Source organism: Canis lupus, chromosome 1 (genome assembly GCF_048164855.1).
Source record: "Canis lupus baileyi chromosome 1, mCanLup2.hap1, whole genome shotgun sequence".
NCBI lineage: Eukaryota > Metazoa > Chordata > Mammalia > Carnivora > Canidae > Canis > Canis lupus.
The window spans coordinates 119,227,104-119,248,430 of record NC_132838.1 but is presented as its reverse complement, the minus strand read 5'-3'; the positions used below and the strand labels follow the sequence as shown (position 1 = coordinate 119,248,430).

At 59.0% G+C, this 21,327-nt stretch overlaps 1 protein-coding gene across 2 annotated transcripts in view; it reads right to left on the bottom strand.

Moving 5' to 3' along the window:
- PEPD (peptidase D) overlaps positions 1-21,327 on the bottom strand; it is a 109,238-nt gene that overhangs the window by 15,433 nt on the left and 72,478 nt on the right. For both annotated transcript variants that reach the window (XM_072782251.1, XM_072782252.1), the window contains 2 exons: positions 5,693-5,761; positions 4,212-4,289 (listed from right to left, as the gene is read on the bottom strand). In XM_072782251.1, coding sequence (XP_072638352.1) covers positions 4,212-4,289; positions 5,693-5,761 — 147 coding nt within the window. The remainder of the gene's footprint in view (positions 1-4,211; positions 4,290-5,692; positions 5,762-21,327) is intronic.

Sequence of the window (21,327 nt, the reverse complement as noted above, 5' to 3'; positions counted from 1 at the left end):
CGGGAAGGGGACCAGCCAGGGAAGAGCCTGCCTTGGCCACCAGCCCTCACAGGCCTGTCCCTTCATCCATGGGAGGAAAGGGCGGGGTGGCATGGGGCTGTGACACGGGCAGCAGGGCAGCGGTATGTGCCAATGACACACCAGCAGCGGGTCAGGGGGCTCCAGGGGCTTCCCTGGGAGGAAAACCCTTATTTCTCCGGGCAAAGAGAAGTGGGGCTTTGGTCATCGTGAGCTGTGTCCTCACCTCTGCTGGTCAGCAGGGCAGTGATCGGGACAGGGAGAAATACAGGCCCGTGCCCTGACAGCAGAGGGGAGGAGGCTGGGACAGGCGCCCCCCGCCCCCGTTCCCGTTCCCACGCCCCAGGGGCAACCGGGGAGCCCCCGGCAGGGAGGAGGCCCGCCCACACATCCTGAGACAACGCTGCCCTCTTCTGGCCAGCGCTGGGATGTCCGGCTCGCCACCGTCGGGCCACATCCTGCCTGCAGCGAGGCCACCCAGGCGCGGGCGTCCTTAGACAGGTGCTCTAGAAGGTTCTGCGGAGGAACACGGCGTCCGACCTCAGGAACCCCTCCCCTGCTCCTTGATCAGATGGTGGAAACCAGAGGAGCAGGAGCGGAGAAGGGGTGTCCGAGCTGTTTTCCAAATCCAAACCCACGGTTGGGTTCCCACAGCCTGGACCCCTCCCGCCTCTGCCCCGGGGCGATCCTGCCAAGGGGCACAGGGCAGGCCAGAGGGCTGCGAAGGCCAGCCCCAGCCCCGTGCGTCCAGCACAAGGAGGGCCCGGCTCCTGGGCACTGCCTTCCCGTGGATTTGAAGGCAGACGGTGGGGCTCGCTGCTGGCCCGTGGGTGGGCACCTGGCTGGGGCTGGTCTGGTGGGGAGGGGCCTCCTGGGGCTCCCACCACAGAGGATGTCCACGCACAGAACCGGCATCCTTGGTGTGAGCACGCGAAGGACGTGAATTAGCAAGTGTACCACCCTCTTGCCACTGTTCTACAAGGTCTGCATTTGCCTTAAACACCCCCCAAAAGCAACTACTGGCTTCTCTAGGACAGTGACCGGGGGGTGGGCCCCTGGAGAACTCGTGAAAGGCTCTGAGGGCCAAGGGCAAAGCCCCAGCAGGCCCGACGAGAGGCCTCGTGGCTCTGAGGGCGCTGCGTGCCGGGCCCGCAGGATCGGAAGCCACATCAAAGTCTGCTTCCCCATCCGTGGGTCACGCGGAGCAGGTGGGGCAGCATCGCGCAGAGGGAAATGAGCAGCGGCCCCAGAATGGGTGACGAGGCTCCAGGTGACGAGGCTCACACGGAGGGAGACCAGCGTGCGGACTTACAAGCCCCCGATCACGGGGCAGCGACTGACGCCACGGCAGCTGTGGCCTCGCTCCCGGGCAGGGGCCGGTGGTGGAGGGACAGAGGCCCAGGTGGGGGGTTGCTGGCCAGCCTCACACCCCACCTGGCACTCACCTGGGGGACAGCGCGGGGCCCGAAAACACAGAATGGGGCTCAGCGCTCCAGAGCGATCTGCCTCAGGCTCTGTGGGGGCCCCAGACAGCCCCCTCCTGAAGGTCCAACTATCTCTGGGGCATCTTCACCTGACTTCAAGGGAAGTCTGGTCTCCACCCAGAACGTAGCAGCAGGAGGGCACCTGGGAGGCACTCGGCTTCAGGGAAAGCTCTGCGCTGTGCTCCTGTTTGGGTTTCGTACCTTATGATGAAGCATCGTGGCTTTTATGTTGGGGTAACAGAGTGATTTATTATTTACCGAACACGGTAGGCGCGCGGCGGATCAATTTCAATAAAACAATGGATTCTAAACGCCACCAGCAGTCTGGCAATGGCAGTAATCAACAAAGCATGTTGCTCTAAATGCTGCATAATAAATTGACTATAATAAACTCATAATTATTCTACTGGCTACATTTCAAAGTTAGCACCAGAAAAATAAAATCACCAATTTGGACTTGGCATTAACATCCACGGGACTTCTGGATCGCTCCTGCCTCAGCTGCAAGCAGGAGATGCAGGAGACGCAGGTGCCGCGCACTCCTGGGGGCGAGGACGGGGGCCGGGGTCACACCTGCGCCACGGGGAGACCTGATACATGTCGCGCCCTGGTCAGCCGAGCCCGACCCCAGCAGCGGCCACCCCAGGAACACAGCTGCGACCAGCCTGTCACGGGGCGAGCACCGTACTGGGGGCAGAGGAGGAGGAGAGTGGAGAAGCAGCCGCCTCCCGGGCGTGCCAAGCTCAAGAGCAGAACACCCCACGGCCACACGGCACTGCCGCGGGGCCCTCCAGGAGCCCAGAGCTGGCCTCGGGACAGCTCGTGTGGCCCGGTCTCTGCTTCTGCCCCGGGACCGGGTTCCCACCTCCTGGCCCTGCAGGCAGGACGGGCTGCAAAAGGGCACTCGGAAAGGTTTCAGGAAGTGAAAGTCCCGGAGACGCCAGGTGGTCGGTCTCTCTTTGGGGCCAGCGTGGCTCGGCCATGGCCGAGGGCAGGGCCCGCCCCTCTCTTTCCTTAGTCTCCAGCTGAGCCAAGTCTGAGGCAGCCACTCCCCACTCTCTAAATCCCTCGGGCTCTGCACCTAGACCCCCCCCCCCTTTTATCTCAGTGACCCTGCCTACCTGGGGTCAGGGCGAGACAATCCACCTGAAGAGATCTCCCTGGTGCCAGGCACAGGGGAAGGTCCTGCCAGGGTTTCTGTACCCCCTCGGCCACTGTGAGACACTCTGGAAGGTTGCAGCCACTTTGGGTGTCCTCCCCTGTATGCTCCGGGCCCCACTCTGCTGGTTCAGGCCCCCGGGAAAGGGCACATGAGCTTCGCACCTGCGTTTCTGACACGTTTCTCCTGCCCCTCCGTGCAGCTCCTCTCGGAGAGGACTATCTCCACTAACAGAAAAGTAGACTGAGGCTTCAAGAGGGGACTGAATGGCTGTTTCCTCCTAGAAGTTTGAGCTGGGCTCTGACCAGCAGCGGCCCGAGCCAGAACACCCTGTCCAGCTACTGACCCCGGCTGAGGGGCGAGCCTGCAGCCAGTTGCAGAGCCTGCCGTGCCTCGTGGCAGGGACCCCCTGGGACTGGGTAGATTTCTGAAAACACCTAGCAGTGACAGCTCAGAACTCCGCTCATGCCTCCCAGTGGATGGGGGCCAGGGCCTCTGTTTGCAGGCTCCCCTCCTCACTGCCTTAGGGCCGGGCTCCATGCACAGGCGGCGGGGCTCTGACCGCTGGCCAGGCGTTACCCAGAACACTCGCTCGGGAACTGAGCCTAGCAGGGTGACACACCCACCACCCGAGAGGAAGCAGGCTGGCAGGTGCCCCGGCAACCAGGAGATGCAGGCACCAAAGAACCGGGCGGGACAGCGCATGACCCCCACCCTGCCTGTGTGTTGATGACCACGGTAAGGTCTGAAGGCCAAGACGGGCAGGCCTGGGGGGCCTGAGGCCTCTGGGTGGCCCTCAGTGGCCCCGTGGCAGCCGGGGCTGGCCCTGCCCGATGGTGGAGAGAAGCAGGGAGTGCCCAGTGCCCGTGAGCCAAAGAGAGAGCTGGTCTGGGTCTGACCAGCAGCTGCCCAGAGAGGTGCGGCGTATGCCCAGGGTGAGCCCTGCACCCCGGGGTCATGAGTAGGCTGTGCAGTTCTGCCAACAGGGGACAGTCCGTCGGAGGGTTGGGGGCTGCAGATCCTGTGTGCACCTGCTGAGTTGGGGCCCCATGAGGTGCTCTGAGCACCTTAAGCTGTGCTCAGAAAAGCCCAGCAAACAGTCTTGAAGGTCAAGCACCCCCTGTGACTTCCTGAACTAATGGTCATTTATGGGTGGCTGAGGCTGGCAGGACGCAGAGGGTGGGAGGCTCCCCAGGGGTCTTCCTGCTCCAGACTAGGTGCCCGCCCTCCTGGTACCCAGACAGAGGTGTGAGTGCAGTGAGTGTGGGGCGGGGTCTGGGGGCCGGCTCATGCTCCCTCTGAGGCTGGGCCTCAGCGTCCCGGCACAGGGGCCACCCCCTCTCTCCACCCCCACCCCCTCTCTCCGTGCTTCCCTGGCCTTGGAGACCAGACGTCATGCAGGTGGGCGGCCCTGGCAAGGCAGTCTGGGCCCAGAGCAGACCTGAGGGCCCCATAGTGCTCAGGCCTCTCAGCGCAGGACCAAGAGGCCCCAGGCACGCGGGACACACGCAGAGCACGGGCAGGGGCAGCGCAGGGCTGGCCTCACTCACCACATGTCTCCATCCTGGATGGTCCGGTCGTTGGGGGCCCCGGCGTGTCCGTAGTGCAGCACAGCTGAATTCTCACCACTGTAGAGCGAGGGGCAGGGGGGCAGTGTCAGGAGCGCAACCTCACCCAGCAGGCCCTGGGCTTGCACCCCAAACCCCTGCCCGAAGGCAATACCATCCACCCGCCAGTAGAGACCCTGGGGGTGGCTAGACCAGGCCTACGGCCTGAGGTGGGGGCGGGGAGCAGGGTGGCCCTGGCACCTGCAGCCCTACAGCTGGTGGCCAGCCTCCTGGCTCTGGGCTCACAGTACGGCCACGTGCAGGGCTTCCCCAGGTGAGTGCTGTGCGGCCCGGTGCCCTTGGGGCTGGGGATGTGGGACTGCTGGGGGAGACGGGGTCTGAGGCCCGGGGAAGGGACCCCCAGGAAGCCTCCTTTTCCTGGTGGAGGGAGTGGGGAGGCCGGGGAAGGGCCCGGACCGCAACAGGGGCCACCATCTGCAAGCCTCGCTCTTCTAACTCAAGCTTGCTTCCCTAAAGAGCGATGCCTTTAAGAAAAAAAGGACTTTTAAGTCCATCCAAAGGAGGAAAAAAAAAAAAACAAAAAAAACACCCCACCTGGGTGTAATATTTATGGCCCTGTTCGGGAGTCTCAGGAATCATAAAAGTAGAAATAATGATTTTTCTCTCTATCCACCAGAGAAGAACATTTCCAAAGACTGAGATGTTCACATGTATTATTCATGCGCCGAGGACGCACACATCAGCAGAGCTGCGGGCTCCGGCCTGGCTGCGCAGAGGCCAGACCCTCTGACCCAGGGGCAGAGCATGGGGAGACCAGCCGGGGTGTGCCTGGGGGGCTGAGGGGGCCACCCACAGCCAGGCCGTGCCCCTCAAAGACACACCTAAGGAACACACGCGGACATGCACACGGCGGTGCACGCTCGCGGCCACGAGCTGCCCCATTCTCAAGGTCACGCGTGCCCCAAGCCTCCAAGCACACTCAGCCACATGCAGGTGACACACAGACAGGGAGCCCTCGGCCCCAGCCACAATGGGACACCCCCCACCCGGACACCCAGCCCCGCCACAGTCGTGACGTTCCCTACACGGCCACCCTGACGGCTACACACAGGCACGGAACCACGGCCTCACGTGCTCACATAGCTCCTTCCCTCACTGCCACACACAGAAGCCATCACTGTCGCGTGCCACATCCTGGTCCTCACAGGCTGGGTGTGCGCCTGTGTGGAGGGGGCTGGGAAGGCCAGCCAGCAGCCCAGGGCGGCAGCCACCCTGGAGGGGGCAAGGGAGGCCGTGGCCGTGAGTGGGCTGGCTCCCTCCTTTGCCCCACGCGGGCCGGGAGCCTTAGGAGGGAGCATGACTTCTCTGCTTACGTGGGCGCCAGCGTGGGCTCGGTGGCTACTGGTGTGCCTGAGCTCACCCTCCCCACCCCACAACCTCCTCCCCCCACCGTTTCCACTTACCTGCCACAGATGCAGGTGTAGGAGCTGTGGCGCATGCCCCCCCGGGAGTAGCAGTAGTGCTCGAAGAGGCTGTGGGGGAAGAAAGGAGGTCAGGAGGAGTTGCCGGGGCATGCACGCCCACTGCCCCACGCAAGCCCTCAGCTCGGGCCTTGCTTGGCTGCACCTGCAGCAAAGACCCGCGCTCCCCTGCGTGGGTCCGCGAGGCTGGGAGCCGGGAGCCCAGGGTGGGCCAGAGGCCACCGAAGCAGGGAGGAGAGGAGAAGCTCACCACCTCCAACACCACGGAGCCACCCAGCCTCCTGGGCCCATCGAGGGGTGAGCCCTGGCCCTGTGGGAGACAGGCTGGGGCGGGGCCCGTGGGTGCTTCTGCAGGGCTGCACGGAGTGTCTCCCTGTGGCTCCCACGTCCACCGGCCACAACCCACCCCACCAGGACGGGCTGGACAAAGGAGGGACCTGCGCTCTCCGGGCCCCAAGCTAGACTCGGATGGCCCCGGGCCTGGCCCCGGGGAGGGGCACAGGAAAGGAGAGCAAGAGCTGCCGCGCGCTGGCCCAGAGGACAGGCTTGAGGGGCAGGCTGTCGTGCAGACAGTGCAGGGCAGAGCGGTCCCTGGGGTGGGCAGAGGGGGCGGGGGTGGAGAGGGGCCCTGCTTCCTTCCTCGGGCCAAGCAGCGAATGGCCCCCTGGACAAGCTCCCACCCTGGGCAGGGGAGGCCAGCAGCAAGGTCTGGAGGCAAAGATGGGCTCCTAGAGCCGGTCGCCAGCCCCCGGGTTGAGCCCAGAACCAGAGCCTGGGGAGGCCCCCAGGTGCACCAGACATCAGCAGACCCCTGAGAGCCCAGCAGTATAACCAGGGTCAGAGGGCGAGGCCCCTGCCCTCCCGGGGCAGATCCCGGAGGTGACCACACAGGCCGATGGGCCAGACCAGCCGCAGCAACACCACATCAGGAGCTGAATCCTCGGGGGCGAGGGGGGCAGTGGGCATGCTACCACGAGCTCCGGGGAGGCTGTGACCCTGCCCATCCCCATCATAAACCCTAGGACCCGGGGGTGGGGGCTCTGTGCTCAAGCAGCTCAGCCTCTCCAGGCCCCGCCCCCCAGGAGCCCTGGCTGAGAAACAGGTGCCGGGGACCCCACCCACACATTAACCTCAGGCCCGTGCCGCTGTCCCCATCCCCAGCACACCAAGGCCGCCCGTGGGCACGCTGAGTGGCAATCCTACCCTGCACGCTCTAGGCCTGCTCTGGGGAACGTCCGTCTGGAGGAGTCTAATCTTCCAGGTGCTGTAAACACCAATTATGTATAATTGTTATGATTGGGTATTTAAGTAGTTGTCATGCAGGAACGGCTGTGCTACATTCAACTGGCTTTCAGCCTTGCTTCACCAACCTCCCAGGATAATTGGGTACCTACGAGCAAACTATTTCTCCAACATAAAGGATTTCAGGAACTGCCAGGGGGGTGAGGAAGGGCACACACTCCCCCTTGTCAGCGTGCCCTATGCTTGCAGCAGGAGCACTCTGGTGGCCGCCACCAACTTCCACCTGTGTCCCAGCGACCATGGGGGCGGAGAGGCCACATCACAGCCCCTGAAAGTGGCTATGGCCCAGCACGTTCCCTCATGGGGCAAGCCTTCCTGCACCAGGCCCCGGCAGGTGGCTCTGGACACCAGCTCTGCACCGCCTGGGCCCCCAGCCTAGATTCCAGGGCCTCGGACACCAGGACTCCCTCCACACAGCGAGCCCACGGTGAGGGGAGGACATGCCACAGATCATGTCGCAACTGTGCCTGGGCAGAAGCAGATCTTGGGGCTACATGGACGCCGGGCGAGGGGGCCTCTCCTGGGACGGGGGACAGGCTGACACCTGCAGGCTGTGGGAAGTGCGGGCGTTAGGAAGGAGAGGCAGGGGGACGACTAACTGGAACGTTCTACAGCGGCCTGAGGACACGGGGTGGGTGGGAGGCTTCCCTCCCCTGCACCGTTCTCAGCGGCTGGCATTTCCCTGCCGCGTCACCCACTCGGGAGAAACAGCCTTCACTGCACGCCCTGGCTTCCATTTAAGAAAAAAGCACTTTCGGGTAAGAGGCACAGCTTCGAGAAGCACCAGACTGAGCAAAGGCTGACCCAGTTTTCACCTGCAGACTGCAGCCCGGCACCGGGGTAGCTCCTGCCACAGGAGGAGGAGACACGCCATAAGCCGAAAAGTCACTCGAGCTGAAAATGACTTGAAGTTCTTCAAATTGGACTTCGGCATCTAATCTTGGTTTAAATTAACTTTTCTGACATGACATGAGGACCAACGGGAGCTTTGGTGGCAGTAATAGGTAACACCCAGGCCCACGTTTTCTGCTCCCATGCCTCGGCGGTCCCCGTGTCTGGGCCCTCGGGCCAGGGCTGTGGACAAATGCAACGGTCAGGGGGCCCAGGCAGAGATGTGAGTCCCACACATTTCTGATTTTCAAGGGTCGGGAGGTTGCTGAGCAGTGCATGCTGCAAACTGGGGCCACACGGGTGACATGCAGCTCCCGTGGAGCTCGGTCAGCGCTCAGCGAACAGGGGACAGACGGTTCCCACCAGGGCAGTTAACGAGGGCCCTCTCGAACTTTATGGAAAATACGGCAGGCACACTGTGGCCCGGATGAGGGGGACTCCTAACCAGGGTCTAACCTGCTGGCTGACTCAAGTCCCAGCTCAACTCGGCTGTAAGCCACCCATCGGTCCCTCCGGAGCTGCAGGGAGTCAACGGCAGAGTACGTGGCCAGGAACCGTCCCACCTCCTGCACTCAGAGGTGCTACGGAAAAGGTAACACGCGGAGCCACGTTCGTGGGGCAAGAAGGAAGACGGGAGCTGCCAGGCTGGGGGAGCTGGAGGCCTCGGCTGATGCTGACACATGGGGACAGTGACAAGGCCTCCAGGACGCAGGCAGCAGCAGAAGAGAGCCGAGACCCCACCCCTACTTCCAGGGATGCACCCTCAGCACGGGGCCGACTTGGAGCCACTTCGCCAGCGTCGAAACAGGCCCTCCGGAAGCCTGCCCGGGCTCTGGGGAAAAATAAAGTCCCGGCCCTCCCTCAGAGCTCAGGGTGTAGGTCCGTCCTCCGTGGGGGTTCAGGTTGCAGGGTGAACTGCCTGCAAGGTCTGGAAAACTCCCACGCCAAGAAATGAGCAGATAGCTGGGTGCTGACTGGTGGTACCGGAGCCCCCGGGAGGAGCGATGCAAAGCCAACCGGGCAGCCTCTGCCTCTGCCCAGGCCAGGCAAGGTCCATATGTGTGCGTGCGTGTGTACACACACCCTCACGCTGAAGACGAACTCACAGTTCAAAATCAGTCCACAGGAGTCATCTGCCACAGCAAGCAGCAGGGGGGGCCCCCCACCACCACAAGGACTTCTGCTAACATGACTGCCAGGTAGAAACCACATGCACCTATGAGATAATTGACACGGAACCACAGAGCATCAAAACACAACAGGCAGATGTTGTGAAGAACCACAACGGAACTTCTGGAAGCGACCAGTCTATTCATATGCAGGTGGGGACAAGAAGCCAGGCAGCAGGGCTTGTAGCCAGAGATCTGGGGCCCCGGCCTGTGAACCCGTGTCCTGCTGGTCCTAACCGCCCTGCTCCCTCCCTCCTACCCACCTGCATGGAGCATGGGGTGGGGGGCACCCGACCAGGCACCAGGCACAGGGCCCGGCACCAGGAGGGGCCTCCTGATGTGCAGAGCCAAGCAGGGCTCCCACACACGCCGGCCGCTCTATGGTCCCTGAAGCTCCCCCAGCGTGGCCATTCTTCTAACTACAAATTTATACTCCTTGCCTATGAATTTCTCCCAAGCGAGACACGAGTGGAGAATGCTTTGTATCCAGGCATCAGTGACAACCTGTCGGTAACCTGGGAGAGTCTGTGCTGTGAATAACGAGGTGGATGGGGCTACTGCAGCGACGGAGGGGCAGGCCCATTTGTCAGCGCCCAGAGATGACGAATGGGGCAGGGAGAGCAGATGCTGAGGCCCGGATCTGCAGGAACAGGGTCTCCAGGGACAGCACTGTGGGCCTCCCCCGGGGCCCGCAAATCCAGGCCACGGAGCCGAGCTGGGCACACGGCCCAGCTCCTGCCCTCCGAGGTTTATCACCCGATGAGGAGATAGCCACAGCCCCATAAAAATGCATTAGCTGCCCACGGTAACGGCCGAAGGGCTGCCCTGGGCGGCCAGTGTCCGCGAGCTCTCAGCACAAGCGTGAGCACCGGCAGACGGGCCGGCCAGGGAGGGGAGCAGGGGCCCAATCGGCCCCTCCTGGCAGGGCCCTGATGCACAGAGGCTCCCCGGAGGCCGAGCCAGGAATGGGGATGTGGAAGGGAAGGTGGGCAGGCCACTCGGCTGAGCTGCAGGTCCAGGAGAGGGAGCGTTAGGAGGCAGGGTTCGCGTGTGCGGGGTCCTCCCGGGCCCAGGAGGGTGCCCTGAGTTCTCTCCTTGCAGAGGCAGGCTCCTGAGGCTGCCCTCATGCACTCCGGCCTGTGGCTTCTCCAGCCTCTGCGTGTCCTGTAGTCCTTGCCTGGGCCACACACCGAGCCTCCGGGGGCACCACTCAGCACTGACACCGAAGCCAAACCCTAGCTCTGCCACTTGCCAGCTGTGTGGCCTGTCCGTGCCTCAGTTTCCTTGCCTGTAACATGGGATAACGGGACTTCTCACAGAGCTGCTTTGTCACTTACGTGATATAAGACACATGAAGTACATGTGACAGTGTCTGGCATGCTCTGAGCATTATGTACAGGCCACGTGAGGCGTCACCACTGTCGTCATTCAGGGGCCTCCGAGGGAGTGCACACAGCCAGGACCCCGCGCCAAAGGCAGGAAAGGAGGCCGGGCTTCCACCAACAATCCCTTGGCCATTCCCGTGAAGCCAACAATCCCTTGGCCATTCCCGTGAAGAATCCCTCCGTGGCCAGGACCCCGGCGTCCGCACGCTCCAGCACGGCCAGGCTCTCCATGGGCGCCCTCCAGCCCCACGCGCGGGGGGGACATGTGCGCCCTCCTCAGGGCGGACGCACACGGGGTTCCCGACACGGGGCATCTCAGTTGCCTCCTCCCACCCATGCATCCGGAAGTGTCGCCTCCCAAGGGAAGTGCCAGGGCCTCCAGTGAGGAGAAAGGAGGGAGTGGAGGTGAATCACGAGGTGTCAGGGCCAGCACGGCACTGGGTTACTTCTGATTCACATTTATCCTGTTTATTTACTCTTATATTTGGGGGCACAAATGACCACAAGTACATATCGGACGTCTGAAGGCCTATGTACTTACTAAAAGAAGAGCCTTGATAGCAAGAAAACCACGGTCGCCCAGAGAGGAGCCCTGAGATACACCTGGGGGTGAGTAGAGTGTTTTCCTGGATGTGGAGGCAGCAGCCAGAGAGGAGTGGGATCCCACCCACAGGAGGGGTTTCTGCGGGGAGTCAGCAGGAGGAGAGCAGCTTTCCCAGGGAACCGGAAGCACATACCACATTATTTTTGTTCTTCTAGGGAAGGGTGGATGCTTGCTCCATTCATTTCTTCTCGGGTGATCAGATGGCATCAGAAAGCACCTGAAGGGCCCCCATCCCTCCCTGGTCATCGCTGCCATGCACCCCGGGAGAGCCTGGGCTCTGTCACGGAGCTCCCCGTGGGCCTTTGGACCTTGCGGTGGTGAACCAAGCCCTTCTCCTCCCGCAGGCCTCCCAGTGAGGAAGGACACAGAACAGGCTAGGGGACCCCCACTGAGGCTCGAGGGTGTTTGATTTTATTTTATTTTATTTTATTTTATTTATTTATTTATTTATTTATTTATTTATTTATTTATTTATTTATTTATTTTTAAAAGATTTTATCTATCTATTCATGAGAGACACAGAGAAAGAGAGAGGCAGAGACACAGGCAGAGGGAGAAGCAGCCTCCCTGCAGGGAGCCCGACACGGGACTCGATCCCAGGACTCCAGGATCACGCCCTGGGCCGAAGGTGGCACTAAACTGCTGAGCCACCCGGGCTGCCCTCGAGGGTGTTTTAAATGAGCAAGTAGCCTTCACACAGTTTGTTGCCAAGAAGGGACTGTTTTGGACCAAACGCAGACATGCATTATTAATAAGATCGGAGCTCACGGCACAGCCTGCAAGACCTGGCACCTCCAGGGACACAGACCCTGTGTAGTGGCCGCAGTGCCCGTCTCCACCACCAGCAGCCCCTTCTGCCCGAATGCTCCCCGGGTGGGGACAAAGACACCTTCCCACCCAGGACCTCCCACAAAAACCAGCCCATAAGGGAAACCCAACAGCCTCCAGCGGCCTCCAGCATTTTCAACAATCCTTGGGTGGGGTGGGCGGAGGGGCGGGGGGCGGAGGAACCTGCAGCTCGGAGCTGTGGGCAGGGAGCCCGCTGAATCTGTGCTTGAGCTCGGCGTCCCTGCACGGTTTCTGACACTGATGCGCCCCAAGCCTCAGGCCCGTCGGGGGTGGGCGCACCAGGACAGCACCTGCCTCGCAGGGCAAGGTGTCGTGTTCTGTGAACGCTAGTGGTGGATGGAGCGTGTTACACACCTGCCAGTGCCAGGGCCTCACAGCTGTGCACGGCAACCGTGCCCCATCCCAGGCCACGCGGGCCATGCCGGGATGGGGCCCCGGGCGGGCCCGTGGAACGCAGAGGCCCCGCAGGGTTGGGGGGAGAACCCGCCAACCAGAGGCAAGGGCAGCAGCAGAGACAGGGTCACGGCAGGAGGGCGGGGAGCACCAGAGAGAAGCCACTCACTCTCTCCCCAAGAGCAGCATTATCGAGGTACGAGATAATTAGCATTTTAATTGGATAATTGGGAATTCTAAATTGCCTATCTTGTATTAAGCATAACTGAGGACATAACGTGACATTCAATTAACAAATATTCCTCTTTATTCTTGACATGCTTGATTACGTTGAATTTCTGAGTTCTTCAGTATCAGTTACCGGATAAAGCCCTGGCCGCGCCAGACTGCTAATAAGCACAGAGCATATATACGTGGAAAAGATTTCAGAAATTCTCTACACAAAGGGGGGAAAAAAACCCAAAAACCTCACCCATAATCTTATTCCCCCGAGATAACCTCTATCAAGTATGTTGCTGAACATCTTTCCAGGCACGTTTTTAAAATGCATAAACACAGGTTTTTAAAAGCAGTAATTAGCTGTCTATTAAAATAACAAGACCTTTTTCTAAGCCGCTTTCTGACCGAGATCTGACTACAGTCGCAGGGCCCCAGCACAGTGGCCTGTCCCGGTGAGCACGCCCCACGCCCGGCACCCCGCGCCCGGCACCCTGCACCCGGCACCCAGCACCCGGGGTCCCTCCCAGGCAGCCTCCCGCCTGCGGGCGGCCTGGCTTCCAACACCCCATGGTACTTCTGCCTCCTTGTGACCTCTACGTAAACGGAACCAAACCACACGCCCTCCCTGTCCGGCTTCCTCTGCCGCTGGCGCCCACGAGGCCCACCCGGGGGGCGGGGAGCTGTCCTTGCTCGTTCTCTTGGTTGGCAGCGTCCCCCTGGCTCGCTCTCCTGCTGCTGAGCGTCCCGGCCGTTTCCGGACGGCAGCTGTCGCCCACAGAGCTGCCGCGGACCCTGCCGTCGGGGCTTCGGGGGCGGCGTGCACGCACCTCCGCTGAGCACGCTCCGGGGGCTGAAGTGCTGTGTCACTGGATTTTGCATCGGTTTGGCTGCAGCAGGTAAGGCCAGTCTTCCCAGGCAGCTTATCAGCTTATTCCCTGGCCTGTAACTCCTCCCACTTCGCACCTGTGCAGGGGTCCCAAGTGAGCTGAGAAGTGCCCTCCCCCCCACCCCCGCCCAGTCCTGGACCGGGGCTGGCACATTTTAGGGAAGGTTCTCGCTAAAGCAACAGCATTTCTATAGACACACGTCTACACGTCTAGACTATGGTTATTCTTCCAGCTGCCACTCTGTCCAGAATCTACTTTCCCCTCACCCTGGTGCAGGCCACCTTCTTCTCTTGCAGGTCGATGGGGACATCGCTTCGGCCCTCATCCCCTACAGAGGGCTCCTTTTATGATCTAAGAAGGATCACAGAGTCCTGGCTTCCTGGGAGTAGCGTGTGCCAACCTCCCCCCCCCACCCCATTTCCCTGCCTCCTCTCGTCTTCTCCAACTGCCTCCCTGCTGCTCCGGGGAACGCTGGGCGAGCTCCCACCACAGGGCCACCAGAGGAGCCCCATTCTCTCCGCCTGGAATGTCTGTCCCAGAGATCCGTAGCTTGCTCTCTCCCTCAGGACTCTCCTCCAACACCCCCTTCTCAGGGACCCTGTCCCGAGCTCCCTGGATAGAGCCCTCCCTATATGACTTTCATCCATCTATCCACCCACCCTATCTCATCTCCATTAGGCTGGGGGTTTGTCTATTTTGCTCACTCCAGTGTCCCCAGGGCCCAGAATAGTGCCTGGCCCACCGACGCCTCTCAGTACATTTCTGTTGAGTGACTGAATAGTAAATGGTTGTGTGGGCAGGACCACAGCCTATAATTTACTTCACCAATTTCGCGCTGTTGGATATCTAGGTTGCTTCCACCTCCATGTTACGATGGACACCCGTGGCCATATGCCTTTCCCTGTCTTTGGACTAAATTCCTAGAAGGAGAATTACATGTGCACGTTTTGAGTCTCAGGGCCTGTTCTGCCAAACAGACCCCAAAAAAGGTTCATAAGGATTCTCAGAGTCCTGAGCAGTGCATCATGGGGCCTGTCTGGTAGGCAAATCACAGCAGTATTTTCTTGTTTCACGGATTAACTGGCAAGTTTACATGTTTATGTCCTCATGTTTCTTCCTTTCTGAGTGGCTTGTTCCTTTTTTAGAAAAATGAGTGTTCATCTTTCTCTTATTGATCTTTCTGGGATTTATATATGATGGACACCAGCTAGTGGTTCCGACCACCATCGAGGCAGCAAGCAGCTGGCCCATTCTGACCCTCCGCAGGACCTCCTTTGCGGATTCCCTGGAAGAAGGGCAGGGCAGCAGGGGCAGGAGCCACGGACTAGGACGGGACTGCCTGGTGCCCAGAATGATGACAATATGCAGGAAGACAAACCCCGGAGCCTGCAGCACGCGGCTCAAGTGGAAAATTCTAGGTCTGTGAATCCAGACCCCTTGGGGGCTGACACTCTTGAAGGAGTGACAGGGCCCCAGCTTTGGGAGGCTCTGGAGGAGCTGTGCAAACACAGGTGCCGCTGCCAACAACGTGCCTTAATCCAGGATCAACATCTGCTCACATCTGACCCAATCTCACCAGCCCCAAATGGGCTGATGTCAGTGGTCATAGCCTTCTTGGCCCCAAACTGAACTGCGTCCCCCACTCACCTTTTAAAAATGCACCAGGTCACCCTAGGAATCACCCATGGAGGATCAACGTATGACCAGGGAGGAGCGGAGGGAGATGATTCTTGTTCGACACAATCCAGAGGCTACTTTCCCTCCCAGGGAGGCCTGCACCCCTTCTTCCCCTTCCCAGGAAAGTGCAGGAGAAGTAAATCGTCATGTGGGGAGCCTTCTGGAAGAGCTACAGGAGTGGGGGCTCTCCTTCAGCTAGTTCCCAAGGCATGATGGAAGTCCACGAGATGACATTATGGGGTACACTGATAAACATCTTTTATGCATTAGGTATTTATTTTAAAGTGTTCCATTCCATTTGCAGCAAATTATACTGAGTTTCATTCACGACAGGGATCTCAAGCTTTCTTTTAAAGGATGTTTAAGGGGGGAAAAAAGTAAAGAAACTATTAAGCAAATGATACTACAAGTGGGACGAGGGTTTGGCAGAGGGTGTGAGGGTGTCACGTGACTGGTGCTAGCTGATTCTGCTCTGAGGCTTCGCCGGAGGAAAACCTGTTTTCAGCTCTAGGTGGAGTACACTGGTCCAGAAGCTCCCTGCCTCCAGAGAGCACCTGCCTGTCTATGGAAAGCAGCTGGTGGGAGGGGCTTAAACAGAACCCAGACTCCGTCCTGTACGTGCGACCCTCCCGCCGCTGTTCCTGGCCCTGGCTCAGCGGCCTTGGACGCCGGGCCAGTGTGGACGGACCCTCAGGGCACAGGCCAAAGGGGCCCCTCCGTCCTTGGCAGCTGGAGTGCCGAGGGGTCTCGGGGGAACAATGCCACCTCCAGCAAATCTGGCCGCTAAGGGCCTCGGACAAGCAGGTGCCAAGTTCTTGCCACGCCGCTCTGGCTCTGCCACCGAGTGGAGACGAGGAAGGGCTTCCCTTTGGCCTGAATCCTGGCTGGAGCCTTACTTGGCAACGTTTCCATCTTCCTTTGTTTAATAGCGCATCGTAGAGCCAGGTCACTTAGACGGAGCTTGTTGAGGGCAAGGATTCTCTCACATGCCCACACGGGACCATGGGTGTAGAGCACCTCGGGTGCCTATGGCCACCCCACCCCGCCTGGGGTGTCCTCCGAGGCCCCACTCCTCAAATTTTCCCCACAAGCAAAGCTTGGAACCTTCCACCACAAGGGTGCTTCCTGAACACCAACCTGCAGAGGATGAGGGTCCTGGATTCCAGTCGGTGCAGTCGGGGCAGGGTCCCCCGTCACCCCTTCTAGAGGAAGAGAGGGCTACGCTTTTTGAACTCCTCTAGGGTGTCTGTCTTGTTTCTACAGAGCCCAGTGCTACTCTGTTTCCAAACAACAAATTTCTTTCTCGGCCTCCTAACCTTAAAGTATTTCACAAATTGGCTGTTTCAGATATAACTTTCTCTGGAAAGCACCGTTTTATGTCAATGCCTCTCTCAAGTGGCGGTCTGAAGTACTGGCTGGCTCTCCCCATCCCGGCTCCAGCTCTGGCCAGCCCAATGGGGCTCCCCTCTTCTGACCGAGTCACCTTCCAGGTCTCACGTCCACATCTTCCCTCCCAACTGCCCTCTGCTCAAGGCTCTGACACCAGTCGGGCCCAGATGCATACATGCAAACCATTCTAGGTATTTTAAGCAGAGGACATGGAATATAGGGAACCAGTCACCAGGGGTGTGTGTCTGGGGGGTGGTCAGTGTGCAGCCAGAGGCCGGGGCCACCGCCAGGCTGGAGGACCCAGGGGAGCTGTGTCACTGCAGCCCAGGATCCCAGCCACCGACAAGAAGCAAGAACCACGGCTGCCTCACCAGGTGAGCACCACCCCAGGTACCTAAGACACAATGTGTCCTCTTGGCTCCCCGGGAGCCACAAAGCCCACTCGAAGGACAACCAGTAACAGAAGGGAGGCCCAGACCCCGTTCAGCAGGCCTGGGCGGGCCCTTGATGGAAACAGCCCTTTCCACCCTGCACGTCCTTGCATTTTATGGCAGCATATTGGCTACTTAACGTGGGCTGCCAAAGACCTCTCCTAACGAGCCTTCGCGTCCCCGCTCACAACTCCAAACGTTATTTTAGACACACTTGGCTGAAGGACAACAGCAATGCTATTCATCACTTTGAAAGTCTTCATCCACTTAAGATGATAAATGGGGAAAGCACCCACGCTGCCCCTGTAGCAAGATCAGCCCTGAAAAGAGGAGGCGCTGCCAGTAGGGGGGCTCTCCAGGTATGGGGCAGGGGTGGGGTGACCACGGGGCAGTGGGCTCCACTTTCCAGGGTCCCTGGGGCCTCGGCGCTGGCTCGGGCCACCCAGGTAGGAGGTGGCTGGGGGACAGTCACAGGCGCTCCTTAACCCGTTGCAGGATGTCCGTCCTGGGTTCGCAGGGACCACATGAGGCGATTTAAGAACTCACTCTCCTACTCTGAGCCTTTCCCCTGCTGACTTCCTACAGATACAGGGCAGTTCCTAAAAGTACTCCTCCCACCCCCATGAATTACAATTTTTGGTAACTTAAACCTATTTAGCAATAGCTAATTAATAAGGTCTAAGTCCTGTGATGACAGGGTGATTAAACGGTTTTTGGAATAATCCATTTTTAATTAAAGTGCTACCCTCTCTTGGTTTCTGGATAGATTCAAAAGAAAGCTTTAACAGATGCCTTGTTTTTAAATACACATTATATGAGGCCAATAATTAGAAGAATTCATGCTTTTAATTACATTTTAATTATTCTTCGCCTACTGATGCAAAGTTAAATATTCTTTCTTTATGGTACTAATACTGCTAACCAAAGCCAGCAGACAACTAGCAGGAATTTTTCCGTGTGTGAAGTCCTGTTGCAAAGAGCTGTGGAACAAAGGTAGTCTTTGCCCTCTTCCTGGCAGACGGCGATCTATTTCTGGTGAACTGCCTGGCCTGGAAGTGCTCTCCTGGCTCCCGGCTGTAAGAGTCACGCTCCCAGGCAGAAGCACCGGCTGGGTGGTAAGGGTCTGGGTGTCCCCTTCTCCTGTCCAGCCCCGAGGCAGAAAAGTCCCGTGGCTTCTCCATCCCCTCCCTGTGCATGCTGCGAAGCACCTCACCCGGGTGACCCACGCAAACAACCAAACCACCCATCAAAATTCAGAAAGCTTACAGGGGCGATGAGAACCTGCAGGTGGGGGGCAGAGGGGGTCACCTGTGAAGGTGCGCTTCCCCGTCTGCCATGCTGGGTGCCCCCGGCGCTGTTTCAGGCCCTGCCCTCACTGCCAGCACCCGTGGGCTCCCCTTGCACCAGGGCTGCTGCAGACCCTCCTCGGTGCTCCCTCGAGTCCACCTGGCTGCTCTGCTGGCCTTGAACCAGGTCCCCTCATGGCCTACCTGCCCACCCCGGAGGTGGTGGCTACAGGAGGCTCTCAGTGGCCTCCCCTCTCTCTCACCATCAAAAGTCCTTCCTAGGTGAGCCCTTTCCTCTCTCCTCCCTCTTGCCCCCCTAACACACACACCCTTCATGGCTATTACTCTTGCACATGGCTGTGCCCTTTTTCCCTACTGGACTCGAAGGGAAGTCGTAGACACAGGCCCAAGGCACCCTGTACCCAAAGCTGGGTACAGTGATGAGCACACAGTAGGTCCTCAGTAAACATCTGAGGAAAGGATAACAGGTGGCAGGGACGGTTGGCCTGAACACGCCCAATGTTCCAAACAGAACACACACAAATACACGTGGCCTTACCTCCAGCTGCCCTGGAGGCGCCCTGGGTGGAGACCTGGCTGTGTGCTCACCTGTCTCCCTGTAGTCAGTGGGACCGTGGGACTGGCTCTCGACAAAGGGAGTATTAGCAGAAGTGACGTGTGCCGCTTCCAGGCAATGCTTTTAAGAGTGAATGTGAGCTCTCCCCGCTTTCTCCCTCCCCTCTCAACGGGGACAGAGGCGTCAGGCGGCAGAAGCAGCCCCGACACTGGAGGAGGAGGACAGCCATGGGGCCAGCCTCAGACCACAACCTGGGCCAGAAATGAACATCCACTGTGCTCAGCCACTGATATTTTGGTTTTTGTTGTTAGTGCAGCAATGGCTATCCTATGCTGACACACAGAGGAGTTTAGAATGTGGTAAAAGTAGAAATTTTAAGTCAGGGAGGTAAAGATGTGATTCTAAAGACGGTGGGTCAATGCGTCATTCCATGGGAGGCAAAGAGGCCAGTGTCTGTGCTTACTCATCACTCATAAATGCATTTTAGGGAAACCAAAATGCTAAACGTAAAAAACAAAACCATATGGATATGTGGATTTGTCACACTATATATACCGATGGGGAAATATTTCATAACTGTACAGAACATTTTTTAAAGAAAATCATAAAGATAAAAGAAGACAGAGCAAGCAGTTGAACTGTCTTGAAGCAGCAGAAGTGCCCTAGGTGAGTATGCAAAAGGCATCAGCTGTACAGGGAAGGATGAACTTGACACTTTAAAGTGTGCATCAAACTGAGAAGAATGTTTTGACAAACAGAACAGTAACATGGAGAGCCCTAGTACGAAATGCTCTCGGAGATCAGCAGATTGACCACGGATGTCCCAGCCAAGGACAGACAAGCCACAAAGGCAAATGCCAGAGAAGCACCGGCAAGAGAACTTCAACCTCACCAGTAATCAAAGTAGTGCAAATAAAGGTTATTACTTTTCCCTTATCAGTTGGTAAAGATCAAAAATGATAAAGGCAACATAGTCAACTCTGGGGCCCGGGTGGGGACAGGCACTCATGGGTGTGTGCACCTGTGTGTGCGCGCCCAGCTCAGTGGCAGACAGCACGGGTTCTCGAGGCTGCCTGGCTCCTCCAAGGCCCATCTGTCTGCTGTGGGATCACAGGCCAGTTTCTGAAAGCCTTTATGGGTCCTATGAAGTGCAAAGGGTGCCACCCTTCACCTCATAGGTATTAAATGAGAAAATTCCTAGGAAGCACGTAGTGTGTCCTCAGTGGACGCAAACATCATGGACAGCTATGAGGGAGAGAGCGTTCTAGAGGGCAGGTCAGCTTTGTGCATCACAATATCCTCCAGCAATTCCATTTGCAGGAATTTACCCCAAAGAGATTACCAGTTACACACTCAAGGGATGGAAGGGTAAGGTGGGTCACTGCGATGCTGCTCATGATGGGACGGGCGTGAGCGGATTATGGGGGGGCCCCACAGCCGCAGTGTGTAGCCCTAGCTCAGAGACAGAAGACCTGTCCACTTGACACCGGAGGAGGAACAAAGTCAGCCTAGTGTGATCCCAGCAGATCAAAGTCCGTCTGTCTGCGCCCCTGGAGAGACCGGAGCACGTCTGCCACAGCAATGGGGGTTAGTGAACCTCTGTATCACCGGGGGTTTTTTATACCTGGTTTATAATGTTCTGTGCTGCCCGAATTTCCTGTTGGAACACGTAGTATCTTTTTATCAGAAAAAGCTGTTTCATTTTGAAAATGTTTTTTGGAAGAGAGGAAAGACCAGCTGCCCTGCACCAGTCTTGCCCCCCACTGCACTCACTCCCCCTCCCCCGCCCCCAAAGGCCTTTTAGGACGCTGGGTCCAGGGGACACAACCCACACCACGGTGATCCGGGACGACTCCACGAAGCTGCCACAAGGGGTCGCCCGTGCACCCCGCCTGCAGCAGCCTTGAGTCTGGTTGGCGGGACCGCAGCTGGGTAGGCAAGGCTCCTTGGTGCGGGGTGTGGATCCAAGACACCCCAACGCCAGCTCAGCCCTGCTTCAAAGGCCCACTTGACTTCCTTCTCTGGAGTCAGATTGCGAGGAGACCCCCCTGTCTGCCGAAAGAGATACGCGTCCTGCAGGGGCACCGGGGATGCCAGGGCCTGGGTGAACAGCCCCCCTCCCCGCACCGCACCACGGCCGGCCGCTGCCCTCAGCAGACCGCCCGCCCCTCGGGGAAACACCACCGGCCTGGGCTTCCACTGGAGTGTAGGGAGCAAGAGACAGGATGGGGCCAAACAGCCTGCAAGGAGGGAACGAAGGCGACCAGCCTCTGGTGCTCTCTATGCCCCCCCAGGAACAGAAGGAAGCTTCTCTGCCCAGGGGCCCGGTCTGCTCGGCAGAAGCAAGCCTGCCACCGGAAACGGATGCAGCAAATCTGCACAGGGCACATCACCTAGACCGTAGACGACACGAGGTTCGCCAGATGCCAGGAAAGAACTCCGATTCAGCACACAGCTCGGATCTGAGGGGACTTCGGTTTGCAGCTTCTGGGCCCCCCAGCGAGATGCACTGCTGCACGGCAGGGGCAGGGGCAGGGGCGGGAAGCCGGGGCTCCCAG